At 42.1% G+C, this 25,047-nt stretch overlaps 1 protein-coding gene across 1 annotated transcript in view; it reads left to right on the top strand.

The window, feature by feature from the left end:
• Positions 1-18,344, top strand: part of LOC120914062 (ectonucleoside triphosphate diphosphohydrolase 8-like) — a 55,412-nt gene extending 37,068 nt beyond the window's left edge. The window contains exons 3-10 of the mRNA XM_040324506.1: positions 1,193-1,310; positions 9,954-10,104; positions 12,012-12,171; positions 13,772-14,002; positions 14,953-15,222; positions 15,337-15,447; positions 16,292-16,429; positions 17,306-18,344. Of these exons, the coding sequence (XP_040180440.1) occupies positions 1,193-1,310; positions 9,954-10,104; positions 12,012-12,171; positions 13,772-14,002; positions 14,953-15,222; positions 15,337-15,447; positions 16,292-16,429; positions 17,306-17,485 (1,359 nt within the window). The 3' untranslated portion in view covers positions 17,486-18,344. The remainder of the gene's footprint in view (positions 1-1,192; positions 1,311-9,953; positions 10,105-12,011; positions 12,172-13,771; positions 14,003-14,952; positions 15,223-15,336; positions 15,448-16,291; positions 16,430-17,305) is intronic.
• Positions 18,345-25,047: the final 6,703 nt, after the last annotated feature.

The following is a 25,047-nucleotide window of genomic DNA, read 5'->3' as shown; positions in this document are numbered from 1 at the left end:
CGCAGAAGCGAACGCATACGCGAGTAGCGCCCGCATATGAAAACGGTGTTCAAATCACACAAGTGAGGTATCGCCGCGATCGTTAGAGCGAGAGCAATAATTCTAGCCCTAGGCCTACTCTGTAGCTCAAAAAATGCAATATCTAGATTTTTTTAAACATCACCTATCGAGATTTTTAAGGGTAAAAGTTTAACGCCATGCCACGAGCGGGCGCAATTTTTAAGCGTGACATGTTGGGTATCAATTTACTCTGCGTAACATTATCTTTCACAATATATAAAAAAATTGGGCCAAATTTATTGTTGTCTTATTTTTTAATTCAAAAAAGTGAATTTTTTCCAAAAAAAGTGCGCTTGTAAGACTGCTGCGCAAATACGGTGTGACAAAAAGTATTGGAATGACCACTATTTTATTCTCTAGGGTGTTAGAAAAAAATATATAATGTTTGGGGGTTTTAAGTAATTTTCTAGCAGAAAAAACTGTTTTAGTCTTGCAAACACCAAATCTGAAAAACACCTAAGGTCTGGAAGTGGTTAAATTGTCGCTCTATTTTTGTTTATAGTGCAAAAAATAAAAACCGCAGAGGTGATCAAATACCACCAAAAGAAATCTCCATTTGTGGGAAAAAAAGGACGCCAATTTTGTTTGGGAGCCACGTCGCACGACCGCGCAATTGTCAGTTAAAGTGACACAGTGCCGAATCGCAAAAAGTGTCCCGGACATTGACCAGCAAAATGGTCCGGGGCTGAAGTGGTCAAGGAATTAAATATATATGATTTCCCCATCCACACATTTAATGTGGATGGGGGAATCCTTCCACTGTGCTATTGTGTTCTCACAGCAAGGGGCCTTCACCGCTGTCAGAACACGCTGATCAGTGTTCCTGGCTATGGCTCCACTGATGTCTTCTTTCTCTGGTTCTTCCGCCAAATCTTCTCCCTACAATGTCTCCTTTTTCTGGTTCTTCTGCCGGTTCTTCTCCCTCCACTGAGGTCTTCCCCCGATGCTAGCTCCTGCTGTTAGCTCCGGTGTGTGCCATTTCTTATATAGCCATGGGACGTGGCCATTCAGTGATGTCATCCGGAGGCCTGGTGCCTTGTAATGTCACAGCCCCATCGTAACAATGTAATCATAATCTTATAGTAACAATTATGCTGTCTTACAAATTCGTATCATTATTTATATTTTACAGTACGGGATGGTATTTGATGCCGGCTCCTCACACACCTCGCTTTTTATTTATCAATGGCCCACAGATAAGGAAAACAACACAGGCGTGGTAAGCCAGACACACGTGTGCGATGTAGAAGGTAAGTGACCAGCACAGTAATGACCAGTACCTGCAGGATTCTGTTTTAATGCTATCATTTATGCCGCGTACACACAATCGGAAATTCCGACAACAAAACCGTGGATTTTTTTCCGACTGAATTTTGGCTCAAACTTGTGTTGCATATACACGGTCACACAAATGTTGTCCGATATTCCGAACGTCAAGAACAGGTAACCTACAACACTACGACGAGCCAAGAAAAATGAAGTTCAATGACTCCGAGCATGCATAGGATTTTTGTGCGTCGAAATTGCATGCAGGCGATCTGAATTTCCAACAAGAACTTTTGCTGTCGAGAAAATTGAGAACCAGCTCTCAGACATTTGTTGTCGGAAATTCAGACAGAAAATGTCCGATGGAGCCTACACATGGTCGGAATTTCTGCCAAAAAACTCACATCGAACATTTGTTGTCGGAATTTCCGATCGTGTGTACGTGGCATTACAGTTACCGCACGTTGCGCAGCTTTAAAGAAGCTTGTCATAAGAGACATATGTAGGCAGGTCACCATTGCTGTCACCTCCCAATGTTCTGACTCAGTGAAGACAGAGGATCAGCATGGCCTAGCATGTCTAGAAAATGATTAGCAATATAAGTTCATAATCGTCTTCTGATCACAAGTTCTCTCACACTCCAGCAATAAATCAATACTGCTTTTATAGCTTTAGAGGTTTATAGCACCTGATGGTGGAGGTCAGCTTCCGGGCTGCAGATGACAATAACACATGGGGGTTATTTATAAAAGGCAAATCCACTTTGCACTACAAGTGCAAACTACGGCCCGGATTCAGAAAGGACTTACGACGGCGTATCTCCAGATACGCCGTCGTAAGTCCAAATGAGCGCCGTCGTATCTATGCGCTGATTCATAAAGGCAGTTACGCCTGAATTTGGCCAAGATACGACCGACGTAAGTCTCCTACGCCATTGTATCTTGGGTGCATATTTACGCTGGCCGCTAGGGGCGCTTCCGTAGATTTACGCGTCGAATATGCAAATGACCTAGATACGCCGATTCAGAAATGTACTTGCGTCCGTCGGATTTAGCTACGCCGTTTACGTAAGGCGTATGTCCGGCGTAAGTTTACCCCTCATAAAGCAGGGGTAAGTCATGTTAAGGTATGGACATCGGAAAAACGTCGGAACAGTGTCATATTTTACGTCGTTTGCGTAAGTCGTACGTGAATGGGGCTGGGCGTATCTTACGTTCACGTCGACAAAGCATTGAGCCGACGTATCTTAGGGAGTATTTGCGACGTGACTCTGTACATGCGCGCGCATGCGCCGTTCGATCGGACATGCATTTACATGGGGTCACGCTTCATTACAATACAACACGCCCACTGCCTTGCTACTTTAAATTACACAGGCTTACGCCGGCCCATTTACGATACGCCGACGTAACTTTGGGAGCAAGTGCTTTCTGAATACAGTACTTGCCTCTCAATGTTACGTTGGCGTAGCGCATAGGAGATGCGTTACGCCCGCTCAAAGATACGACAATGTATCTGAATCGCGGCCTACAAGTGCAAAGTGCACTTGAAATTGCACTGAAAGTGCACTTGGAAGTGCAGTTGCTGTAGATCCGAGGGGGACATGCAAGGAGAATTGAAAAAAAGGATTTTTAGCTTGCACATGATTGGATGATAAAATCAGCAGAGCTTCCCCTCATTTCAGATCTACCCCTCAGATTTACAGCGACTGCACTTCCAAGTGCACTTTGCACTTGTAGTTATGTACGAAAGGCAAAATGGATTTGCCTTTGGTATATAACCCCCATGGTGTGTGTAATTAAATTTTTATCATCTTATAGCTTTAAAAATTGACAAAACCTTTAATAGAAAAATTAAAGCTATATCTGCATTACCCAACTTTCCTTTTTAGCATGATGTTTATTGCAAAGTGACAAGTCCACTATAAAAAAAGATAGGTGATCATTTATGTTTGATTTCACACTGCTTTATTATCACATTGAGTTTTTCCATGTCATCGAGTGTGTCTGAAGAGATCCACCATCTGCCACTAAGAGGTTGTTGTTGGGACCTTTCCGCCAACTGCTCACATGCTTTTTACTATCATCCTGTCTCTGCTTCATCTACACATCTGGCTTTCTCGGCATGAAGCTCTCCAGTTTATAATAAACAGACTTCCTCTGCAGACTCAGGTGTCTAATAATCCCTATAACAAGAGAACGTCTGGGTCTATTTTCCTGTATATCCCAGGGCAAAAAACATATGAAGTAAATCTCTACAATACATGCACATTAACCTCTTGACCTCCAGAAGATTTACTCCCCCTTCATGACCAGGCCATTTTTTTTTTGCGATACAGCACTGCGTTACCTTAACTGACAATTACGCATTTGTGCGTCGCTGTACACAAATAAAATTGATGTCCTTTTCCCCCACAAATAGAGCTTTCTTTTGGTGGTGTTTGATCACCTCTGCGTTATTTTTTGCGCTATAAACAAAAAAAGACAGATTATTTTGAAAAAATATTTTTTTTTTACTTTCTGCTATACAAAATATACAACAAAAAATGTGAAAAAAAATCTAATTTCTTTATCAATTTAGGCCAATCTGCATTCTGCTACGTATTTTTGGTAAAAAATCCCAATAAGCGTATATATTGATTGGGTCGCGCAAAAGTTATAGCGTCTGCAAACTATGGGACATTTTTTTTTTACTAATAATGGCGGCGAATAAGCGACTTATAGTGGGACTGCGATATTGTGGTAGACAATTTGGACACCTAACTGACACTTTTTACACTTTTTGGGGACCAGTGATATTATTCCACTAATGACACTAGTCTGTGTTTCTCTAAACTGTGGGAGGTGCTTTTACTAGGGGAAGGCATGGATACTAGTCCCTGCTTTGCAGGAACACTGGATCAATGCCTTCCCTACTGACAGAATGGCGATCTGCATTAATTCTGCCTGTGTACTGAATAATCAGCGGGAGAGGGCCGCCGGCAGGCATGCATGCGTGCACCCTGCCCAGTAGAGCCAGATAACAAATATACTGTGTGTGTGTGTGTGTGTATATATATATATATATATATATATATATATATTGTGACAGGAAGTCAGGTAAATCTGTGGGTGTTGTCACAGACGGGAGATACATTTCTGCCTTGTTTGGACAATACACCAATCATTATCGGGCGTCGGCTGCAAATGTAGCCAGAGAAAGGCTAAAGGCCGTTAAAAAACTTCAGCTGTTCAGAATGAGGCAATTAAGGCCTCTATAAGTAGCCCAGAGGATTACCACTTTACTGCTGCATCTTTCCTAAGGCTTTGTGAGTAGGAGAGCAGCGTACTGAAAGTCTCCTGAGGAGGTGAGGAGACCATTGATTTTTCTGTGTGATAAAAATCAAAAGACTATTGTTTTGTGCTGTATGACCAGCATTGTCTACCCAGCAATAGGCTGTGTTAGACTTCATAGATAGGTTCCTGTGTGGAAGGTAGACGCCCAAAGTGGCTAGGAGTTATTTTATGTTTGATTTTGGTTTATGCTGTTTGGATGCTTGCAATTGTTTTCCAGCAAGATGGAAAAATAAACCAGAAACTTTGTTTTCAACCGTCTTCGACTGCCAGTCTGTATAAATTCAGTGTGTGGTGAACCCATCCAAGGGGTCACACACCCCGCTACCGAGCTAACCCCTCACAATATATATATATATATATATATATATATATATATATATATATATATATATATATATATATATATATATATATATATATACACACACACATACATATACAGTATCTCACAAAAGTGAGTACACCCCTCACATTTTTGTAAATACTATATTTTATTATATCCTTTCATGTGATAACATTAAAGAAATTACACTTTGCCATGAGGTGCCATGTTGAACTTCCAGTGACCAGTATGAGAGAGTGAGAGCGATAACACCAAATGTAACACACTTTCTCTTCATTCACACCTGAGACCTTGTAAACACTAAGGAGTCAAATGACACCAGGGAGGGAAAATGGCTAATTGGGCCCAATTTGGACATTTTCACTTAGACCCCTTTAACACTGCAGGCATTTTTCAGAAATGTGCCCTGCTAGCGGGCGAAAAGCGCCACAAAAACAATGGTAAAGTTAAAAATAGCGGCGCTTTACCTTCGAGTCGCCTGGGCGCTTTAAGTTTGAAAGCACTCAAAGGGGTGTACTCACTTTTGTTGCCAGCGTTTTAGACATTAATGGCTGTGTGTGGAATTATTTTGAGGGGACAGCAAATTTACACTGTTATACAAGCTGTACAGTCACTACTTTACATTGTAGCAAAGTGTCATTTCTTCAGTGTTGTCACATGAAAAGATAAAATAAAATATTTACAAAAAAGTTAGGGGTGTACTATATATAAATATATATATATATATATATATATATATATATATATATATATATATATATATATATATATATATATATACTACACACGTGATCCGGCGCACAGGTGCCGCCCTGTAGCAGTAAAACTGCTATGGGGCTTACCTGAAGAGGTTAAACCCTGTTTTGCCTTTTAAAAACCATGCAAGTACCAAAAAATAAGAAAAAAAAGGAAAAAGTAACAACAGTGCAAATTACGCATATAGGCCCAGATTCTCGTAGAATGGAGTAAAACTACGGCACTTGCCTGTAAAGTTGCGGCGGCGTAGCATAAATCCCCCGGCGCAAGCCCGCCTAATTCAAATGATCCGGGTAGGGGCGTGGATCATTTAAATTGGGCGCGTTCCCGCGCCGAACGTACTGCGCATGCGCCATCCCTAAAATTTCCCGACGTGCATTGCGCGAAATGACGTCGCAAGGACGTCATTGGTTTCGACGTGAACGTAAATGGCGTCCAGCCCCATTCATGGACGACTTACGCGAACGACATCAATTTTTAAATTTCGACGCGGGAACGACTGCCATACTTAACATTGGTTGCCCCTCATATAGCAGGGGCAACTTTACGTGTCGCAAATCTAACGTAAACGTCGTATCTTCACTGCGTCGACCGCGTTCGGGAATTCGCATATTTTGCTAATTTGCATACTCGATCGGGAAAACGACGGAGGCGACACCTAGCGGCGAAAAAAAATATTGCATTTAAGATCCGACAGCGTAAGAGCCTTACGCCTGTCGGATCTAATGGTTATCTATGCGTAACTGATTCTAAGAATCAGTCGCATAGATACGACTGCCCAGATTAGGACTTACGACGGCGCACATGGCGTTGCGCCGTCGTAAGCCCTTTCAGAATCTGGGCCTTATAGTGTAGCACTACCCCCGGAGGAGCTGCTGGATTGTTGTGGGTGGCACATTTACCTTGTGGCTCTTCCGAATTCCTAGGGGTGAATGCTGCATATAGCAGTAGTAAAGGAATGTCCACAACAAGTGTCTTTTCTGTGCTCTTTATTACCCAGCCGGGTAAAAACAATGAACCGGTGATGAAAGGATAGAGTTTGGAAGAAGAAGGAGAACAGTAGATTCAGGCTTGGTATTTGGAAACAGTCCTGCTTCCATATGTAACACTTTCTGTACCACTCACCCGACAGGCCTCTCTCACTGACCTGGCAGCCGGAGTATCACTCGAACCTTTTGAGGAAAAGTCTCTGCCACAGACCCTCCTTGGAATGAACTTGGATTTGAGGAAAAGTCTCTGCCACAGACCCTCCTGGAATGGACATTAGGGAGACACCTCTGCCAGAGGCCCTCTCTGATTGCAAATGCGGAGGCAATCCTCCTCGGAAGAATTACGCCTTGATCTCCTTCTTAACGTTGCCCAGGTACCGACTGACAGGTGATTAATCCTTCAGTGTCGGTGGTTTGTCTGAATCCTTTTGGACCGCCAGCCTCTCATTGGCGCTCCTCAGACGGACTCCGCACCGAACAGCTCTACCGCTTGGGATCTTCAAAAGTGGGAACCCAGTCGATCACTGGGTCCCCGCCGTTGCTCAAACGTTCCGGACCAACATGGTCCCGGAACCAGGAACCCCAGCATGGCACGCATGCCCTGGCCAGGTAGACCATAACGCTGGGGCGCCGTGATGTGGTCACCCTAAAGGTGGGTGCCACACTGGAAGAAGAAGACCCAGACTCAATGGCGTCTGTCCCATAAGTACCCTCTCCCAGCATGCCCAGCGAGGACACACCCTCCTGATTGGCTGCTGGAATAGAACACCCAAGTCTCGACTCTGCTGCTGCCACCTGTCGCCCTCTGGGGTGGGATATCACCCCAGCAACAACAGAATGAGCCCACAGCACAGCCAAGCTGAAACAGAGACCCTATTTGAACATTGTAATTTGGATCAGAGTCATTAGTACTCTGATCGCCCTCTAGATTTCAATAGCACCGGTACTTGGAACGGAAGTAAACAGGCGCTACAAGAGAATAAAGGTATTACAAAGAAAAACAAAAAAATTATGCATCAGAAAAGCAAAAAAGGGGTTTAGAAATTAGAATACTTAAAGCCCTGGTTCTGTGAGATATGCTGCAAAGTCTAGTCGATGAGCATAAGATGGATCAGTGACTTTCATAGATTTTGGTGGATGTTCCTTTTTTGATGGTAAAAGAGAGCTCTAGACATGCAGTCCCTTTTTTGGGTGTTGACAGAAATGATCTGACCAATCAAGGTTGGCCAATGGGATGTTACAATGTTTATGACAATGCAGCGGCCTTCCTTCAGATGCAGTTTTTTAAAGGTATTATTATATTTGAATACCTACAGGTAACATTCTGGTAACTTGTATATTATTGTCCATCATGAAATTACCTTTTGAATGAATACAAATATGATGGGTATCAGATGCCTATTTCACCTAAGATATATATCACCTGGAACGACATCTTCCTTGTTTTAATCTTCTAATATAGTGGAGTTTGGGCTTAAAATGCTGTTAATTAATAAAATTAAGATAACCTTATTCTGGATGTACTATTGTCAGCTCAGGAGTTATGAAATACACTGAAGTTTTGATTCTCCAGGAAGAGATACTCAGACAGAAATGCGTATTCGCTAACTACACCAGCTAAACTATTTACAAGAGATGATTAGTCTGATACTATTAGCTAGGGCCAATATCTGCAGGATGTTGTATTTACTCAAGCCTGAAACTTGAAGGTTTTATGATCACTATTACAGTTAGATTGGGATGTGCATTGTACTGTTAATTGGGTTTACGATGGAGTAAATCAAAAGGATATCTGTCTACCATGCTTTGATTTGAGGTCAGTTGATATGGTTAAGAGACTCTGCTGTGTCCTATTAATGTACAGACAAGGGTGTTTGGAATGCATCTAAATGTATGCGAATTGTAGAAGTTGCCCTCCTGGGATTATGGAAAGGGAATTCCTGCTATTATGTGTCTTCTGTTCTACAAAATGTCATGGCTAACCTATGAATTTTGAAAAACATGGCTGCCCTGGATCTTCTCATAAAGTTTTTGGGGTGCCCAGTTTGCACTATGATCACATTCCCTACTTATGTCTCCCCCTGCTGAACTACAGAACACTTACCCTTGCCTTAATTTCTTAAAGCGGGAGTTCACCCATTTATAAAAATTTTCCCCTTTTCCCCTTAGATTCCTGCTCGTTCGGTCTAGGGGAATCGGCTATTTGTATTAAAATATGATCCGTACTTACCCGTTTTCGACATGCATCTTCTTCCGTCGCTTCCGGGTATGGGTCTTCGGGAGCGGGCGTTCCTTCTTGATTGACAGTCTTCCGAGAGGCTTCCGACGGTCGCATCCATCGCATCACTCGTAGCCGAAAGAAGCCGAACGTCGGTGCGGCTCTATACTGCGCCTGCGCACCGACGTTCGGCTTCTTTTGGAAAATCGTGACGCGATGGATGCGACCGTCGGAAGCCTCTCGGAAGACTGTCAATCAAGAAGGAACGCCCATTCCCGCAGCCCATACCCGGAAGCGACGGAGAGGATGCATCTCGTAAACGGGTAAGTAATGCTCATATTTTAAAACAAATAGCCGATTCCCCTAGTAAAAACGAGCAGGAATCTAAGGCTAAAAAGTGCCCTCTAAGGGTGAACCACCGCTTTAACATAAGGGGATGTGTTGTGTAATACACCAGGGCATAACTTAAATTGGAGCTCCACACAAAAGTGGAAGCTCTGCTTATCTGCCCCCCTCCAGTGCCACATTTGGCACCTTTCAGTGGGGAAGGGGGATAAGGTACCTGTTTTTAAAAGGTACCTGCTCCAACTTCCAGGTGAACTTGCCACAACGGAAGCACCCGAGCAATGGCGGTGGGAGCAGCCGAGAGCTAAATAAAAAAATCGGCTGAGGTGAAGCAGTCAGCAGCTGCAGTATTTGTATCTGCTGACTTCATTTTTTCTGAAGGAGGCTGGACCTTCTCTTTAAGCGGGGCTGACAACATTGCTTAGCTTTTCAGAGCAACAGAGGCAGGGTTATCACCTAACTAAAATAAATTATTAGCTCACTGGATTAACAAGTATTTTTCTGAACTTAGAATATTTTCCAAACAAAACATTTAAATGTGTTCATGCATTGCAAAAATATTTAACAATAGATTTTCATGAACGTGACGATCATGAACTTTAGTATAACATTTTGCTAAAGATGAATGTGCTTTTCTGCAGGCCCCGGGATATCCAGTTATGCCAATGACCCCCCTTCCGCAGGCAAGTCTCTAGTGGCCTGTTTAGAAGAAGCAATGAATATTATCCCCCCGGAAGGACAGCGAGGAGCCCCTGCTTATCTTGGAGCCACAGCTGGGATGAGACTGCTTGAGTAAGTGACCAGCTAAAGTCAATCTTGGCGCTATACTTTGTAGCCTTGTGGGATCCAACAAAGTCCACATTAGTCATGCAAGACTCGAAGAATAACCTTTTCCTACGCTGACCTATTGAGGTCATCCCTGGGAGTCTTCATTAAATTGTGGAAACTAAAATACAACTTTGGAATGGGGCCATGAGAAGGGTTGGCCTGCTTCCCTGCTTACCTCTTAAAGACCAAGAATAGACTTCCACAGAGTGTGGGAACACAAGTTAAAAAGTTACAGAAAACACTAAGCTGTTTAACCCCTTTTATAGCCAGATGTACCCTGTCACATAGCACAAGGAATAGTTATAAATATGTGATTATGGTTTTCATTACCTGAGGGGCCCATCGGAGCTTGTTATGGAACAATGGTCAGCTTGTTCTACCTGCAGCGCCGTTCTGATTTCATTCTCTCTCTAGAGATTACTTCCTAACATTGCTGTTTCTCAGGAACCTCTGCCTCCCAACCATCAGATTTCAACTGTAATTCTTTATTGTATTCATTGATGTGGAATATTTTGCTGTGCTTTACAGAGTATGTAATGCCTTTTATATGGGACCCTGGCCTGCTTTCTATATATTTCTAAATATATGGGCCGCCATTGCTGGACTACCTCCAAACATGTTAGTTGCCTGGCTGTGGCCAAGTTCAATACTTTTAAAGCCACAGACCTTGAATGAGGAGAAGCAGCCCCCCCCCCCAATACATACCTGAGCCCGATCTCAATCCAGCAATGTGCATGAGAGCCAAGGCTCTCTTAGGTCTCTCATTCCTGATTGGCTCAGATGCAGCAGTGGGAGCCATAGGCTGTCTATCAGAGCCAGTGTGGAGGGAACAGAGGGGCGGGGCCAAATCCAAGTGGCTTGCCCTGGGGTCACAGCAAAATTTGGTGCAGCTCTGCCCAGGAACCAATCAGCGTCTAGGTTTTATTGGCAAAGCTTAATTGAACAAGCTGAAGTTAGAAGCCGATTGGCCACCATGCACAGCTGCACCAGATTTTACATTCCAGTTTTAGCAAATCAACCCCAATGTATCTTCCTCTCCATTCAGAAGAGAAAGAAAACGAATGGGCAGGCTGCACAGCAACTGATTACCATGATAGCCAATCAGGTGACCAGAAACCGCAAGTCCTGTGTCCAGATCATTAGTACGAGACTCAGGGCACATATATGTGGTGCCCAGGTTTAACGCCCACCTTCTGGATGCCACATATATGTGTTACTGTGTTGTTTTGGGGTTAAAGTAAAAAAACAATCTAACTACAAAAGTTTAATGCTTTTTTATGTACAGTATAAGGAGGATTGTTAAATCACTCTCTGTAGAGACTCTCCTCCTATGGAAACATAATATTTTTTATTTATTTACAAATTGTTTGTTTTACGTGTTTTTTGAAAGTTATTTTTTCACTTAAATTGGCATTTATCGCTTATCACGGCTTGAGTATCAGACTGTGCAGGCACCAGGATTTACATAATTGTGTCAGCTATAAAACAGCATCTGGACCTAAATACTAATCCTGGATGATACCTGAACTAAGATGTCACCATTCTTCTAGAGAGAAAAGGAGATAAGAACATTGTCCGGGGGGAAATTACAATCTATGTGCGAGAGCAATACTGCAGCCATTGGCAGTACACCTTTTGTAAGCCAGTGGCTCAACAAATAGTGAATTGAAGATGGGAATGACAACCCCAGAAGTCGGCATCTTGAAAAGCAAGTTGGCAAAGCATCTTCCATATTTGTTCTTCTGTCTACCAAACAGGTTGTCTTTGCTTTTCCAGGAGCAGTAAAATGCAATAAGCATTGTAACTGTAGATTGTACACGGTGATATGTTTAACATTTACATTTAATTTCCCTTTCTTTTTGGTTTTATAGCCTTAAGAATAAAACCGCATCAGACATGGTGCTATCTGAAGTCTCAAAGACCATCAGCAGGTACCCCGTTGATTTCCGGGGAGCTCGTATCATCAGCGGGAAGGAGGAAGGGTCATATGGCTGGATAACCATCAATTACCTATTGGAGTCCTTTATGAAGGCAGGTGCTCTTGTTTTGCGATGTTACAATCTTTTTTAAATGTATTATATTCAGATGTAATATAGTAGAATGCAAAATGTCTTCTACTTGTATATTAGTGCTATATTAGCTTTCAGCACTGGTAGTTTTCAGTGTAGAGCTCCTAGCACAGCGATCTGTGACCCACACACACTAACTATCTCTGTAATCCTAACCTCTCTGTAATCCTAACACAAACCCAACTGGTAAGCCTAAACCTAGCATTTACCCTCTCTGTAATCCTAACACGAATCCTCCTGTAACCTCATGACTTCCCCCTTCTCTGTAACCCCAACACTAGAGCTCCTGTAACCTCAAGACTAATACCTTCTTTGTAATCCTAACCCGAACCCTCCTGTAACCTCAAGACTAACCCCTTCTCTGTAATCCTAATACTAACCCAACTGGTAAGCATAAATCTAGCATTTACCATCTCTGTAATCCTAACACTAACCTTTCTGTAACCTTATGACTTCCTACTTCTCTGTAATCCTAACACTGGTAAACCTAAACCTAGAATTTACCCTCTCTGTAATCCTAATACTAACCCTCCTGTAACCTCATGACATCCCCCTTCTCTGTAACCCTAATGCCGCGTACGCACGATCATTTTTCGTGTTGTAAAAAACAACGTTTTTTAAAAATGTCATTTAAAACGATCGTGTGTGGGCTTAAGAGCATTTTACGGGTTCTGAATTATTATTTTTTTTTCGAACATGCTCTATTTTTTCACAACGTTTTAAACGTTATCGTTTTTCGGGTTGTAAAAAATGGTCGTGTGTGGGCTTTAACGACGTGAAAACCCCGCTCGCATTCTCAGAAGCAAGTTATGAGACGGGAGCGCTCGTTCTGGTAAAATTACCGTTCGTAATGGAGTAAGCACATTCATCATGCTGTAACAGACTGAAAAGCGCGAATCGTCTTTTACTAACACGAAATCAGCAAAAGCAGCCCAAAGGGTGGCACCATCCGCATGGAACTTCCCCTTTATAGTGCCGTCGTACGTGTTGTACGCCACTGTACTTTGCTAGAGCATTTTTTTTCAGGATTGTGCGTAGGCAAGGCCATTTAAATAATGAAGTTGAAAAAAACATTGTTTTTTCTAGAGCCTGAAAAACATAATTTCTTACAACCCGAAAAATGAACGCGGCATAACACTAACCCTCCTGTTTGCTTTTGGGTTTAATACTGCTTTAGGAAAACTCTTCACAGCAAGGCGTGATGCTAAACATAGTGTAAAACTATTTGAGTTTTATATACATTGTATGGAACCTGAATTTATTACCATCGTCTTGAGGTAATGGTCACGCCTTAATGATAGAACTTGATTAAACTTTAAAATTACCTTTGAATGATGGAATATTACACCTTGTAGCTCCCATAACCAATGTAATAGTGGGGTCAATATTTTAATTTACTTTTTGAATCTGATCATTTTGAAAATTGCATTGTGTGTGGTGGGGTTTTCTAACAGAGGAAATGTTCATTTTAATTTGAAATATGATATTGATATTGTGTGGTTTAGTAACATTTTGTATTAAATGTTTTTCTTAGTGTATAATATAACAATATTTTTCTGCAGTATTCTTTTGGTGGTCGTTGGGTTCGCCCAGTGTCCTCTAAGATTTATGGCGCTCTGGACCTCGGTGGAGCTTCCACACAAATCAGCTTCATTCCAAAGGTGGAAATCGCAGACCCAGAGCAAAGGGCAGACTTTAAACTTTATGGCTTCCCCTACAGTATCTACACACACAGCTTCCTGTGCTACGGGCAGAACCAGGCCCTGAAACAGATGTTGGTCAAAGCAGTGGAGGTGAGTAACCATGCAGAGCCAAGCAACCAAACATGCTAAGCTATATAAAGGAATATCATAGTCCTAGTTTTTGGAGTGTTAGGAAGCATGCGTATGAAAGGGAAATTACATATATTTATACAAAAAAATGTAAATAGCCTCAGCATGGAAAACTGGGATGGCTGCATGCTTTCAATGCCCATAGCTTCCTATGGGTGGCCTTAAGTTCACCTGTCACTTACCAGTGAAAATGTTAAGCCCACTATGGATCCTCCGTCATTGGAGGAAGGGTGTAACAGCGACCCCCTGTGTCTAGTGAACAGCAGGGCAGCTGCACAGCAGGGAAGGTCAGAAGTGGGTCATGCAGCCGGGCATTGCAATTAAAGGCTAAGTGAGCCAAGTGAACCAGAAGAACTGGACAATACAGTCAGAGGCAGTGGTAAGAAGTGCAACAGTGCTGCTGACAAGGGAGTCAGGTGGCTAGGCATTTCAGTTGACTGTTGAGTTGATGTTGAATGTGAAAATCCCTGTGTGGGTAACTAATGTTTGCAAACTTTCCATCTTGTTCAGTAAATGTGGGCTGCCATGTCCTAAAATACAGTTTGGACAGGTGCAACTCATTGGAAAGAGCACCTACCACATGAGTATAATTACAAAAGTTGAGGGTCTGACTTTTATCCATGATATCGCAAACCAATGTTTTGGCAGGAGTTGAGCTTCCAGTCTGCCAGTTGCATTGAATAGGCGTCTGAATCCCAGTGATCAATGCGCTGTATAGTACAAAAATAATGTCTGTTGTATCTGTATTGGAATACGTTGGAATGAATATATAAATGATAATAATAACCAAGATGTTGACCGGTAGCAAATAAATGACAACTCAAAGTTAATTTAATTCACAAAATTGTCCAGTGTCTTCCCTTGTGTTCCTATTAGAATTCCAAAAACACAAATGTATCTTTTATTTGCAGGGAAAAGATCTAAGTCAGCCTATAAACATCCCCTGCTACCCTGCAGGATACAAATCCACCATTGCCCAAGCTTCTCTCTATAACAGCCCTTGTACTGTTAAGTCCGCCCCGTCATCTTCTCTAGTGCAGGATATCACCATCACCGGTACTGGGAACTCCACACAGTGCCAAGATCTGCTCAAAACCATCTATGACTTCAGCAGCTGTACGGGCAAGGAATTCTGTTCTTTCGAGGGAATTTATCAGCCTCCTGTTGTTGGGAAATTTTTTGTAAGTCAATTCACTAAAATTGGTCTGTACCTGTGCAGAAGACATAATTAAAATTCCCCCAGGAAGTTTCCTGTGTTATGTGATTTAGAAATCTATTTTTTATTCCCTAACTAGGCATTCTCAGCTTTCTTTTATACATTCGACTTTTTGAACTTGACATCTGGACAAGATCTGCCAACAGTGAAGAGCAGAATCCAAACATTCTGTGCACAAGACTGGACTGAGGTAGGTACACCTATTGCCTCTGGGACGTCATGGTAGATGGGGGTGTTTTGGTTTAGCCAAAAATCCATTGTTTTTGATAGGAGTAGCCACAGAACTTCTCTATGACCTCTGTAGGTAGATTGCTCTATTCTTCTGTTCATCCATGGAGACGGAAAATCAGGAGAGAATGTCCCCAGTGGAGACATGGACAGAGATGAAAACCCAACAGAGGTTCTATCTCTTCCCTAATCTTTAGAAAGAAGGGTCTTTATTACTATCTGTCCCCCCTAATTTCTTGTGTCATGGTATAACTGGAAAAGGAAGCAAGGAAAATCTCCCCAGTGGTGGCACAAGCAGCAGTAAAGAGATTCTAACCATTCACACCCTATCTAAAGCTATACAACATTTTGGTTGGAGTTCCACTTCAAGAGCTGTTATTTAAAGCCCAATTCCAGTAAAAAAAGAAGAGTACATACTTCTGATTTTTTTGGGGGGCGTTGATTGTGAAGATTTCCCTTTACTTCCTGTTACAATGACATCCAAGCAGAACAAATAGAAAAGTTTAATGGGTGTCTCCAGTACAGGAAGACAAACAATAGAAACACCACAGTGGTTCTAAATCTTAGCCACTATTCTCTGCTAAACAAATCGGCAATGCGTGGTGTCTTTGTCACTATCAGACATCTTATCACTTCTTGTCCCAGTGATAAGAAGCTGGTTTAAATCTCCCCAATCTAACATAGGTTATAACCCTTAGCTCTGCGCACAATTTAAAGAAAAAGGTTTTGTCTAGAGTTGCAGCAGAATTTATTTATTTTTTCTATTCATATGCACATGTAAATGTATCTGTACCGATTATATTCAGCTTCAGGCAAGTTTCCCAAAGGAGAGGACGGATCGCTTGAGGGAATACTGCGCCAATGCAAACTACGTCCTCACTCTACTGCTGGATGCCTACAAGTTCAATGAAAACAACTGGAATTCCATCAGCTTCATGAAACAGGTGTTCTATTTATTACTTTTTGACGTTTCACAATTACAGAACCACCTTTTCTAGGTATTTGGGATCAAATGTCCAATCACAGCATGGGTCAGCAGGGGGCCCGCACATACAGTCAGCAACGCACAGGTACATTGTCCGGCCTGCCCATGCCGCTCGCCTGCAGTAAAACTACTGTGAGCGGACTGCAAGTAGTTAAACAGGTTTATTTTGTGCCTAGAATGTGTTCATTACAAGATGTATAATTTTTTCCCAAACAAAAACCATATTCATAGGACTTTGATGTCGGGATCCACTCAGATACCTTGACCGGCAGCTATCTTGGCCTTTCAACATCCCACTAAGAGCCTAAGCAAGCCACACCAGCCCCCTACACAGGCTGGCACTTCAGTGAGCGATGTTGGGGCAGATCAGAGAGGCAGTGACTGACAGTCACCGCCTCTCTCCTCGCTGAAGGCCAAGAACTGAGCGATCCGCACTCTTTGATCACTCAGTTCTTGGTCTTAAAGGCGGTGGGGGGCAGATGCAGCATTGGACCGATGCTGCATCCACCTAGGTGAGTATGACTGTTTTTTATTTTACATTTCCATACTTCTCTTTTAAGACAACAGCAATCTTCTACCATGGCCACCAATCACTGTGGTGTACCTTCTTTAGTGCACAGGAAATTGTCCCTAGCTAGGCTAAAAGTTTCTCAGCCTTCCCCTGTCCCTACATTTATAGTCAGCCTAGAAATATAATGAAATGCTTGTGTACTGATGATTCCGACCTACATGGCCCTTATACAAATTCAAGCCCAGAGCTCTGGTAGAATGACAAAGAGTAGAAAACTGGTAAATTGCAGGACAGATACATAACCATGTTTGTCTTCTCCCACAGGCCGCAGACACAGACATTGGCTGGACACTGGGGTACATGCTGAACCTAACTAACATGATCCCTTCTGAAGCTTCGGCTAGCGTGAGAACGCAGAGTTATGATGTATGGATCGCCGCCGTCTTCTTTATAGTCCTTACCCTGGCACTTGGCTTACTTATGCTGGTATTATATTTCCGATAAACGGTTATGGGATCTTAGCAGAACATGAAGGAAAATGCAACAGATATACAAGTATATAATGTTTACTTTTTTAGAATTCCGAAAATATGAAAGTATCAGCTATAGACTAACAACCTCAAGGGCCAAAACTCAGGATTCTTATTGTGCCTTGACCAGACTGTGAACTATCCCCTTGTCATTTGGTCGCCTATGGGGCACCACCATTGATCTTGAAGAAGCAATGGGTATAGATGGATCTCATCCAAGCTATGGGAGGACAAAGGTTTGGCTCATGCAGAATATATCTCAGGTTGTGTTTGTCTTGGCCTACAGAACGAGGACTGCATATTATAAAAATCTTCAAGCAGGAATATACTTCTCCAACAGAGTACAGTCAGCAATCCAACTTCCTAATTTCCTCTCCATTGCAGATATGGAACATCAGGAAAAACCTTGCATGGAAAGATTAGATTTAAGGCTAGATTTTCTCCTCTGAGCTGGAACAGGACTCATCGGCTTCAAAATTAATTTGTCTTTAGATCTGTAAAAATGTTTCTTGGATCCTGCCATAGGAGAGGAGGTAAAAGTTTGGAGCCCCATGAATGTTTTTCTTCAAGGATATAACTTACATCTACAAAGCTTGGAAAGAACTGATCAGAAAGTGACCTCAAACCTGGGCCCCAGGATAATTGTTACAGAGACCTCTGGTCCTCTATATATCACCATAAAGTCAACTTCATCACCGACTCTCTTACAAAGACTGTAGCCTCCTTGTTTTAGTCTTAGTTACTTGACATTGTTGTCTAAAATATTTATGCATTTTTAGCCTAGTTATATGTCCTTTATTTTATCTATGTGTGGATAAATCATTTTACAACTATAGGGGTCTCAGAATAACTGTGTTTTTTAGCAATGTCCTTTACTTTATTTTGAATAAAGCAGAGAAGGTATAGAACAATTATTTAGAGCTTTCTGTGCCCACTTTGTGGAGATTTAGCCTCACTTTCTGTCCCAAAACCAACATTGTCACCAGGACAGGAAGTCAGGGAAAGTCTCTACAAAAGGCACAAAACATGTTGAGAAGAGTTATGCCGCGTACACACGACCGTTTTTCATGACGAGAAAAATGCCATTGTTATATTGGTCATTAAAAACGATCGTGTGTGGGCTCCAGAGCATTTTTCTCGACGAGAAAAATGGGCATTAAAAATTAAGAACCTGCTCTATTTTTTCTCGTAGTTTTTCACATCGTCGTTTTTCTCGTCATGAAAAGGACGTGTGTAGGCTTTAACGACAGAGGAAAAAAACGCGCATGCTCAGAAGCAAGTTATGAGAAGAGAAATTTGCATAATCAGCCCAAAGGGTGGCACCATTCGAGTGGAACTTCCCCTTTATATTGCCGTCGTACGTCACTGCGATTTGCTTGAGCATTTTTTTTCATGATTGTGTGTATGCAAGGCAGGCTTGACAAGAATCACGTCGAGAAAAACATAGTTTTTTTCCATGACATTAAAAACGGGTGTACACGGCATAATACTTTTGTCAGTCTTCTATTGTGGTTTTAGGCCCTGCTGGAGATTTGCCCTCATTTTTGATTTCAGGGACAACTTTGTCATCTCCTGGTAAAAGGTAAAGGGGGGAACTTTCCCCTATAGGGACACAGACAACAATAAGAACCATAGAAGTACAGGAAGGAGTGCCAGATCAAAATGTATATAAAGACAACAAACGTGTTTCGGGGGCAACACAATTACCCCTTCATCAGGGCTGAATACAGGGTGAGTTTAGAGGAAACAGTGACTTCACCGATCTATATTAGAAATGGCAATAAACTATCCTCATGGAGTAATAATGTTACAACTAGATGCTCATTTCTGCTCAAGTCAATACATATTTTCTCCTGTGTTGAGCCCTGATGAAGGAGTAGTAGTATTGCCCCCGAAACATGTTGGATGTTTTTATACAATTTTGTTTTGCCAACAATTAAAAATTATCTTGGACCCTTTCATCTCATTTATCGTATTCCATGGTTTGAGCTACTGGCAGGTTGAAGAAAGCCTTTCTGCGTGGGAGCCACCTTGCCAGAGTTATTGGGCTTGTTTGAAGTTTTCCTTCATATGACTGCACATGCAAGTTTGAACGTTCCCAGCACCTCCTTACATATGTTGTTCTGAAGCAATAAAATCCATACAGAAGTTCTAACTCTTCCATGCTCTAATGAAAAATAAAATTAAATGCTTGGGCTGGAATTACACTTTATGTAGTAGTGTGCTTTGTATATATACGCTGTGTGGTAAGGATTTTTTTTTACAACACCTGATAAATGAATGTACACTATATTGCCAAAAGTATTGGGACACCTGCCTTAACACCCACATGAACTTTAATGGCATCCCAGCCTTAGTCTGTAGAGTTCAATAGTGAATTGGCTCACCCTTTGCAGCTATAACAGCTTCAACTCTTCTGGGGAGGCCGTCCACAAGGTTTAGGAGTGTGTCTATGGGAATGTTTTCTCATTCTTCCAGAAGAGCATTTGTGAGGTCGGGGACTGATGTGGACGAGAAGGCCTGGCTCACAGTTTCCACTTTAATTCCTCCCAAAGATGTTGTATCGGTAGAGGTGCAGGCCAGTCAAGTTCATCCAACCCAAACTCGTTCATCCACACTATATTGCCAAAAGTATTGGGTCATCCCTGAAAATCGTTTGTCGGAGGGGGGATTATGGTCTGGGATTGCCTTTCAGGGGTTGGGCCTGGCCCCTTAGTTCCAGTGAAGGGAACTCTTAAGGCGTCAGCATACCAAGACATTTTGGACAATTTCATGATCCCAACTTTGTGAGAACATTTTGGGGAACAGTTTCCCTTCCTGTTCCAACATGACTGCGCACCAGTGCACAGAGCAAGGACCATAAAGACATTGAGGAGCGAGTTTGGGGTGGAGGAACTTGACTGGCCTGCACAGAGTCCTGTCTTTAAAGGCGATGGGGGACAGATGCAGCAGTGTAAACTGTGAGCCAGGCCTTCTCTTCCACATCAGCGCATGACCTCACAAATGTTCTTCTGAAAGAATGGTCAAACAGTCCCATAGACACACTACTAATCCTTGTGGACAGCCTTCCCAGAATAGTTGAAGCTATTATAGCTGCAAAGGGTGGGCCAACTCAATATTGAACCCTACAGACTAATACTGGGATACCATTAATGTTCATGTGTGTGTGTAAGAAAACATGTGTCCCAATACTTTGGCAATATAGTGTAAAATGTTGGGATCTTTCAACGGTTACTAAGATCTCATAAAATTTCTGAACAGAAAGGAATTTTAACAGTGAATCGTCTGTTTTGTTATATCACTTAAGATTAAACATGACATATTTTGAATGTCAGGCACTATTAGTAAGCGTTAAGTCACAAGAGTTCTACTTGAATCTACAGACAGCCAGTGAAATGTCCTGTCAACAACTACATCAAATGTTTACATTGAACTGTCTATGCGTGGCAATAAATAACTACCAACCAATTTCTGACTCTGTCACTTACTCTAAAGTTTCCCACTTACATTAAAGTGGCTGTAAACCTCAGACATTAAATATGAACAAAGCATATCCCTCCATAGTGTGTACTAGTCTCAATCCAGAGCACTAAATGTCATTTCTGCCTCCTTCCTCTGCTATAAGCATGAGTCACTTCTGGTGAGTTCTCCTGACACCAAGAGAAAAATCGTGTCAGGGGAGGGACCTCCAGCTGATTGACAGCCTCAGCTTTGTTCCTCTGAGCTGTGTGGAGGGGAGTGTGTCCCTTTCCTCCAATCATCTCTCAGAGCTCTCCTCACTGATTTAGCTTCAGCTCTCGGCCCCCTGCTTTTCGTTGCTGAGAGATCCTGTGTAAATTCTGCACTTTTTGAATGAATGTAGGGGACAGATCGTTGTGGATAAACAGGTACAGCTGACGCAGGAGCATTTGTTTCATCTCTGTGTATCAACTGAGGCCAGTCACTTCACTGGGTATATGTGAGGGTTTACAACCCCTTTAAATCGCGAAAGGCTTTTTAGGATTTGTTAAATAAAGAGCATCAGGCTAATATGGCTGGCCTATTGAGATGAGAGTGCTAGGGGGCAATGAGCCAGCTCTACCTGAACATCAGACATGTAGGCAGACCCCACTTGACTACTACAGTGGCATTGGTCACATGACCCAGCACTGGCAGGAGCCCAGTGATTGCAGGAGCAAATTAGGTTGCCGAAACTGAAACTCACTCTACTTATGATATGTTAATATAGCAACAATTTGTGTTTTACTGATGTATAAATTAGTTGTTGGCATTGTTAATGAGACATGTCACACCCTATATATTCATATATAAATAGTTAGTCCTGTGCTGCCACTAAAATGTGAATAAAGTGTAATGCCGCGTACACACCATCGGTCAAACCGATGAGAACGGTCTGATGGACCACGATCAGACCTAACCGATCGTAGGCCCCATCGGTTATTTATCCATCAGTTAAAAAAATTCAATCTTGTTTTAAATTTAACCGATTGATACCTAACCGATAGAAAAAAAACGATCGTTTGTAGTCAGGAAAAAATCCACGCATGCTCAGAATCAAGTCGACGCATGCTTGGAAGCATTGAACTTAATTTTTTCTCAGCACGTCGTTGTGTTTTACATCACCGCGTTCTGACACGATCGGTTTTTTAACTGATGGTGTGGAGGAACGACTGATCAACAGTCAGCTTCATCGGTTAACCGATGGAAAAATCCATCAGACCGTTTTCATCGGATGGATCGATCAAGTGTACGCGGCATTATTCAATAATACTATACTATGCTGCTAACACCTAGAATGTGTTACCACATCAATCATCGATAACACAGTATATGGTGTGGCGCTGCTTGAAATATACAAAAAACAAACTGCTAAGATATTAGTAACAAATACTGTATATAAAAAAAATAGTGTGCAGATCTGTGATATAATTAATCCCTACAATGCTTTTCAAGGTAAACCTTTGTAAGTGATACCACAACTCCAGCGCTCCAGAACAAACGTTTAACACATATACAGATATTGTAAAAAAAAGGTATGACCTCTTAGGCCTCGTACACACGATAGGTTAACGAGAGGAGAGCGGTCTGATGGACCGTTTTCAGCGGTCAAAACCGATCGTGTGTGGGCCCCATAGGTTATTTAACCATCGGTTAAAAAAAAGCCAACTTGCTTTAAATTTAACCAATGGATTCCTAACCGATGGGGGAAAAAACGATCGTTAGTAGGCACAACCATCGGTTAAAAATCCACGCATGCTCAGAATTAAGTCGACGCATGCTTGGAAGCATTGAACTTCGTTTTTTTCAGCACGTCGTTGTGTTTTACATCACCACGTTCTGACACGATCGTTTTTTAACCGATGGTGTGTAGGCGTGACGGACCATCAGTCAGGTTCATCGGTTAACCTATGACAACGGTTCATCAGACCGTTCTCATCGGATGGACTGATTGTGTGTACGAGGCTTTAGCCGTGCACTCTGGAACCAACAAAATAAATTTTACATTTAAATGTAATAAAGTGAGCAGCCCAAAGTGTAATGCCGCATACACACCATCACTTTATGTGATGAAAAAAAACGACACTTTCTGTGAAGTAAAAAATGACGTTTTTGAAACTTCAATTTTCAAAGACGAAGTTGCCTACACACCATCGTTTTTCTCACAATGTTCTTGCAAAGTGAGGTTACGTTCCACCACGTTTTACCATTGAAGCTTGCTTCATAAGTAGCTTCTGGGCATGCGTGGATGAAAAAACGTCTTAGAAAACGAAGTTTTTTGCTACACACGGTCAATTTCTGTGAAGTAAAAAGTGCACTTTTGAAAAACGACACATAAAATTGAAGCATGCTTCAATTTTTTTTGGTCGTTTTTTACAAGACATAAAACGACGTTTTCCCCCACACACAGTCAATTAAAGTGACGTTTTTAAAAACGTCATTTTTTTTCATCACATAAAGTGATGGTGTGTACGCGGCATTACCATAAAGTCAAATGTGAAATAGAAATTAATACATTTCATACCGCGCTCAATAAACAAAATCATGTGATATAAATTACTCATATAAACATATGCATGTGACAAAAAATTTAAGTGAACTTTAAAAATACAACAATAAAATTATAACGACAAAGTCCATGAACCGCCACCAAACGATTCTTCAATCCAATGCACAGTGAAAATACAGTTCTGCGAAGGAGAAAAGTGCCGTCCTCCACCAATCTAGGCAAACATCCTACTCACTGGATGGATCTGACACCCATAAGCAGAGGATGTATAGCACGATATCCCCAATGAATATAGGCGTCTCTCCCCAACGATGTGGCCAAACGAGATTTGTAAATCAGAGTAAGAAAGAAAAGCTCTTCATAGTGTAGCTTGTAGCCGTTTATTTGAAAAATGTACTCATTCAATTAGGAAAACATAAAATGGAGCCGATATGTCAAGTTGTGCTCCACCTGCGCTCCAACCACGATGGCGGAAGTGATATATTACGTACGTGACCCAGCGCGTTTCGTCTGCAAGTCTGATGTCCTCAGGGGGCCTTGTAACCCCACTTGACTACTACAGTGGCATTGGTCACATGACCCAGCACTGGCAGGAGCCCAGTGATTGCAGGAGCAAATGAGGTTGCCGAAACAGAAACTGACACTTTCATAGTTACTCACTCTACTTATGCTGTATTAAAATAGAAACAATTTGTGTTTTACTTATGCATAAATTAGTTGTTGTCAATGTTAATGAGACATGTCACACCCTATATATTCATATATAAATAGTAAGTCTTGTGCTGCCACTAAAATATGAGTAAAGTGTTATTCAATAATACTATACTAATTAACAGAAACCCAACCAAGCTGCTGCTAACATCTATAATGTGTTGCCACATCAATCATCGATTACCAGGGGGCTTTTTTTTTCAGCTGGAACTTGGTGGAACTCAGTTCCACCACCTCTGGCTCAGGCCCTCTGCTTCCTGCTCAACACTATCACTTGTAAACACAGAAGTTTGGCTTCTGTGTTTACAAATGACATCTTGTCTCCCAACAGCTCCCACAGATCTAATCTCCTAAACGGCTCCCACTGAGTGTATGATGGAGACAATGGAGCTGCAGATGCTGACACCCCCACTAGATAATCGCCCTGCAAGTGAGAGAGGCAGAGCCACCTACAGTGTGTGGGTAGGTACTAGCGCCCCCCTGGGTGCTTCAGCTTAATACAGCATCACTATTAAGACAAGTGGAAGATGGTGAAGCTTTTATGAGGAAGAAGATAGGGGAAGTGGTAGGGGGGTTGCATGCAAAGGTCAGAGCTGAAGAGGGGTGAAAGTGAGATGTGAATAGGGGATGCAGAGGTAGGTGCCTTTTGAAGAAGGCTAAGCCATGCACTCTGTGTAGTGCAGCACACCCCTAAACACTGCACTATGTGTGTAACAACCCCCAAACTCTGCATTCTGTGCATAATGCACTCCTGGTATTTAATGCCCCTTTAAGACAATTAAACTGTTAGTGAAATTCGACCACATCCACTATTTGAT

Source organism: Rana temporaria, chromosome 9 (genome assembly GCF_905171775.1).
Source record: "Rana temporaria chromosome 9, aRanTem1.1, whole genome shotgun sequence".
NCBI classification, from domain to species: Eukaryota; Metazoa; Chordata; class Amphibia; order Anura; family Ranidae; genus Rana; species Rana temporaria.
This window is presented reverse-complemented; position numbering and strand designations above follow the sequence as displayed.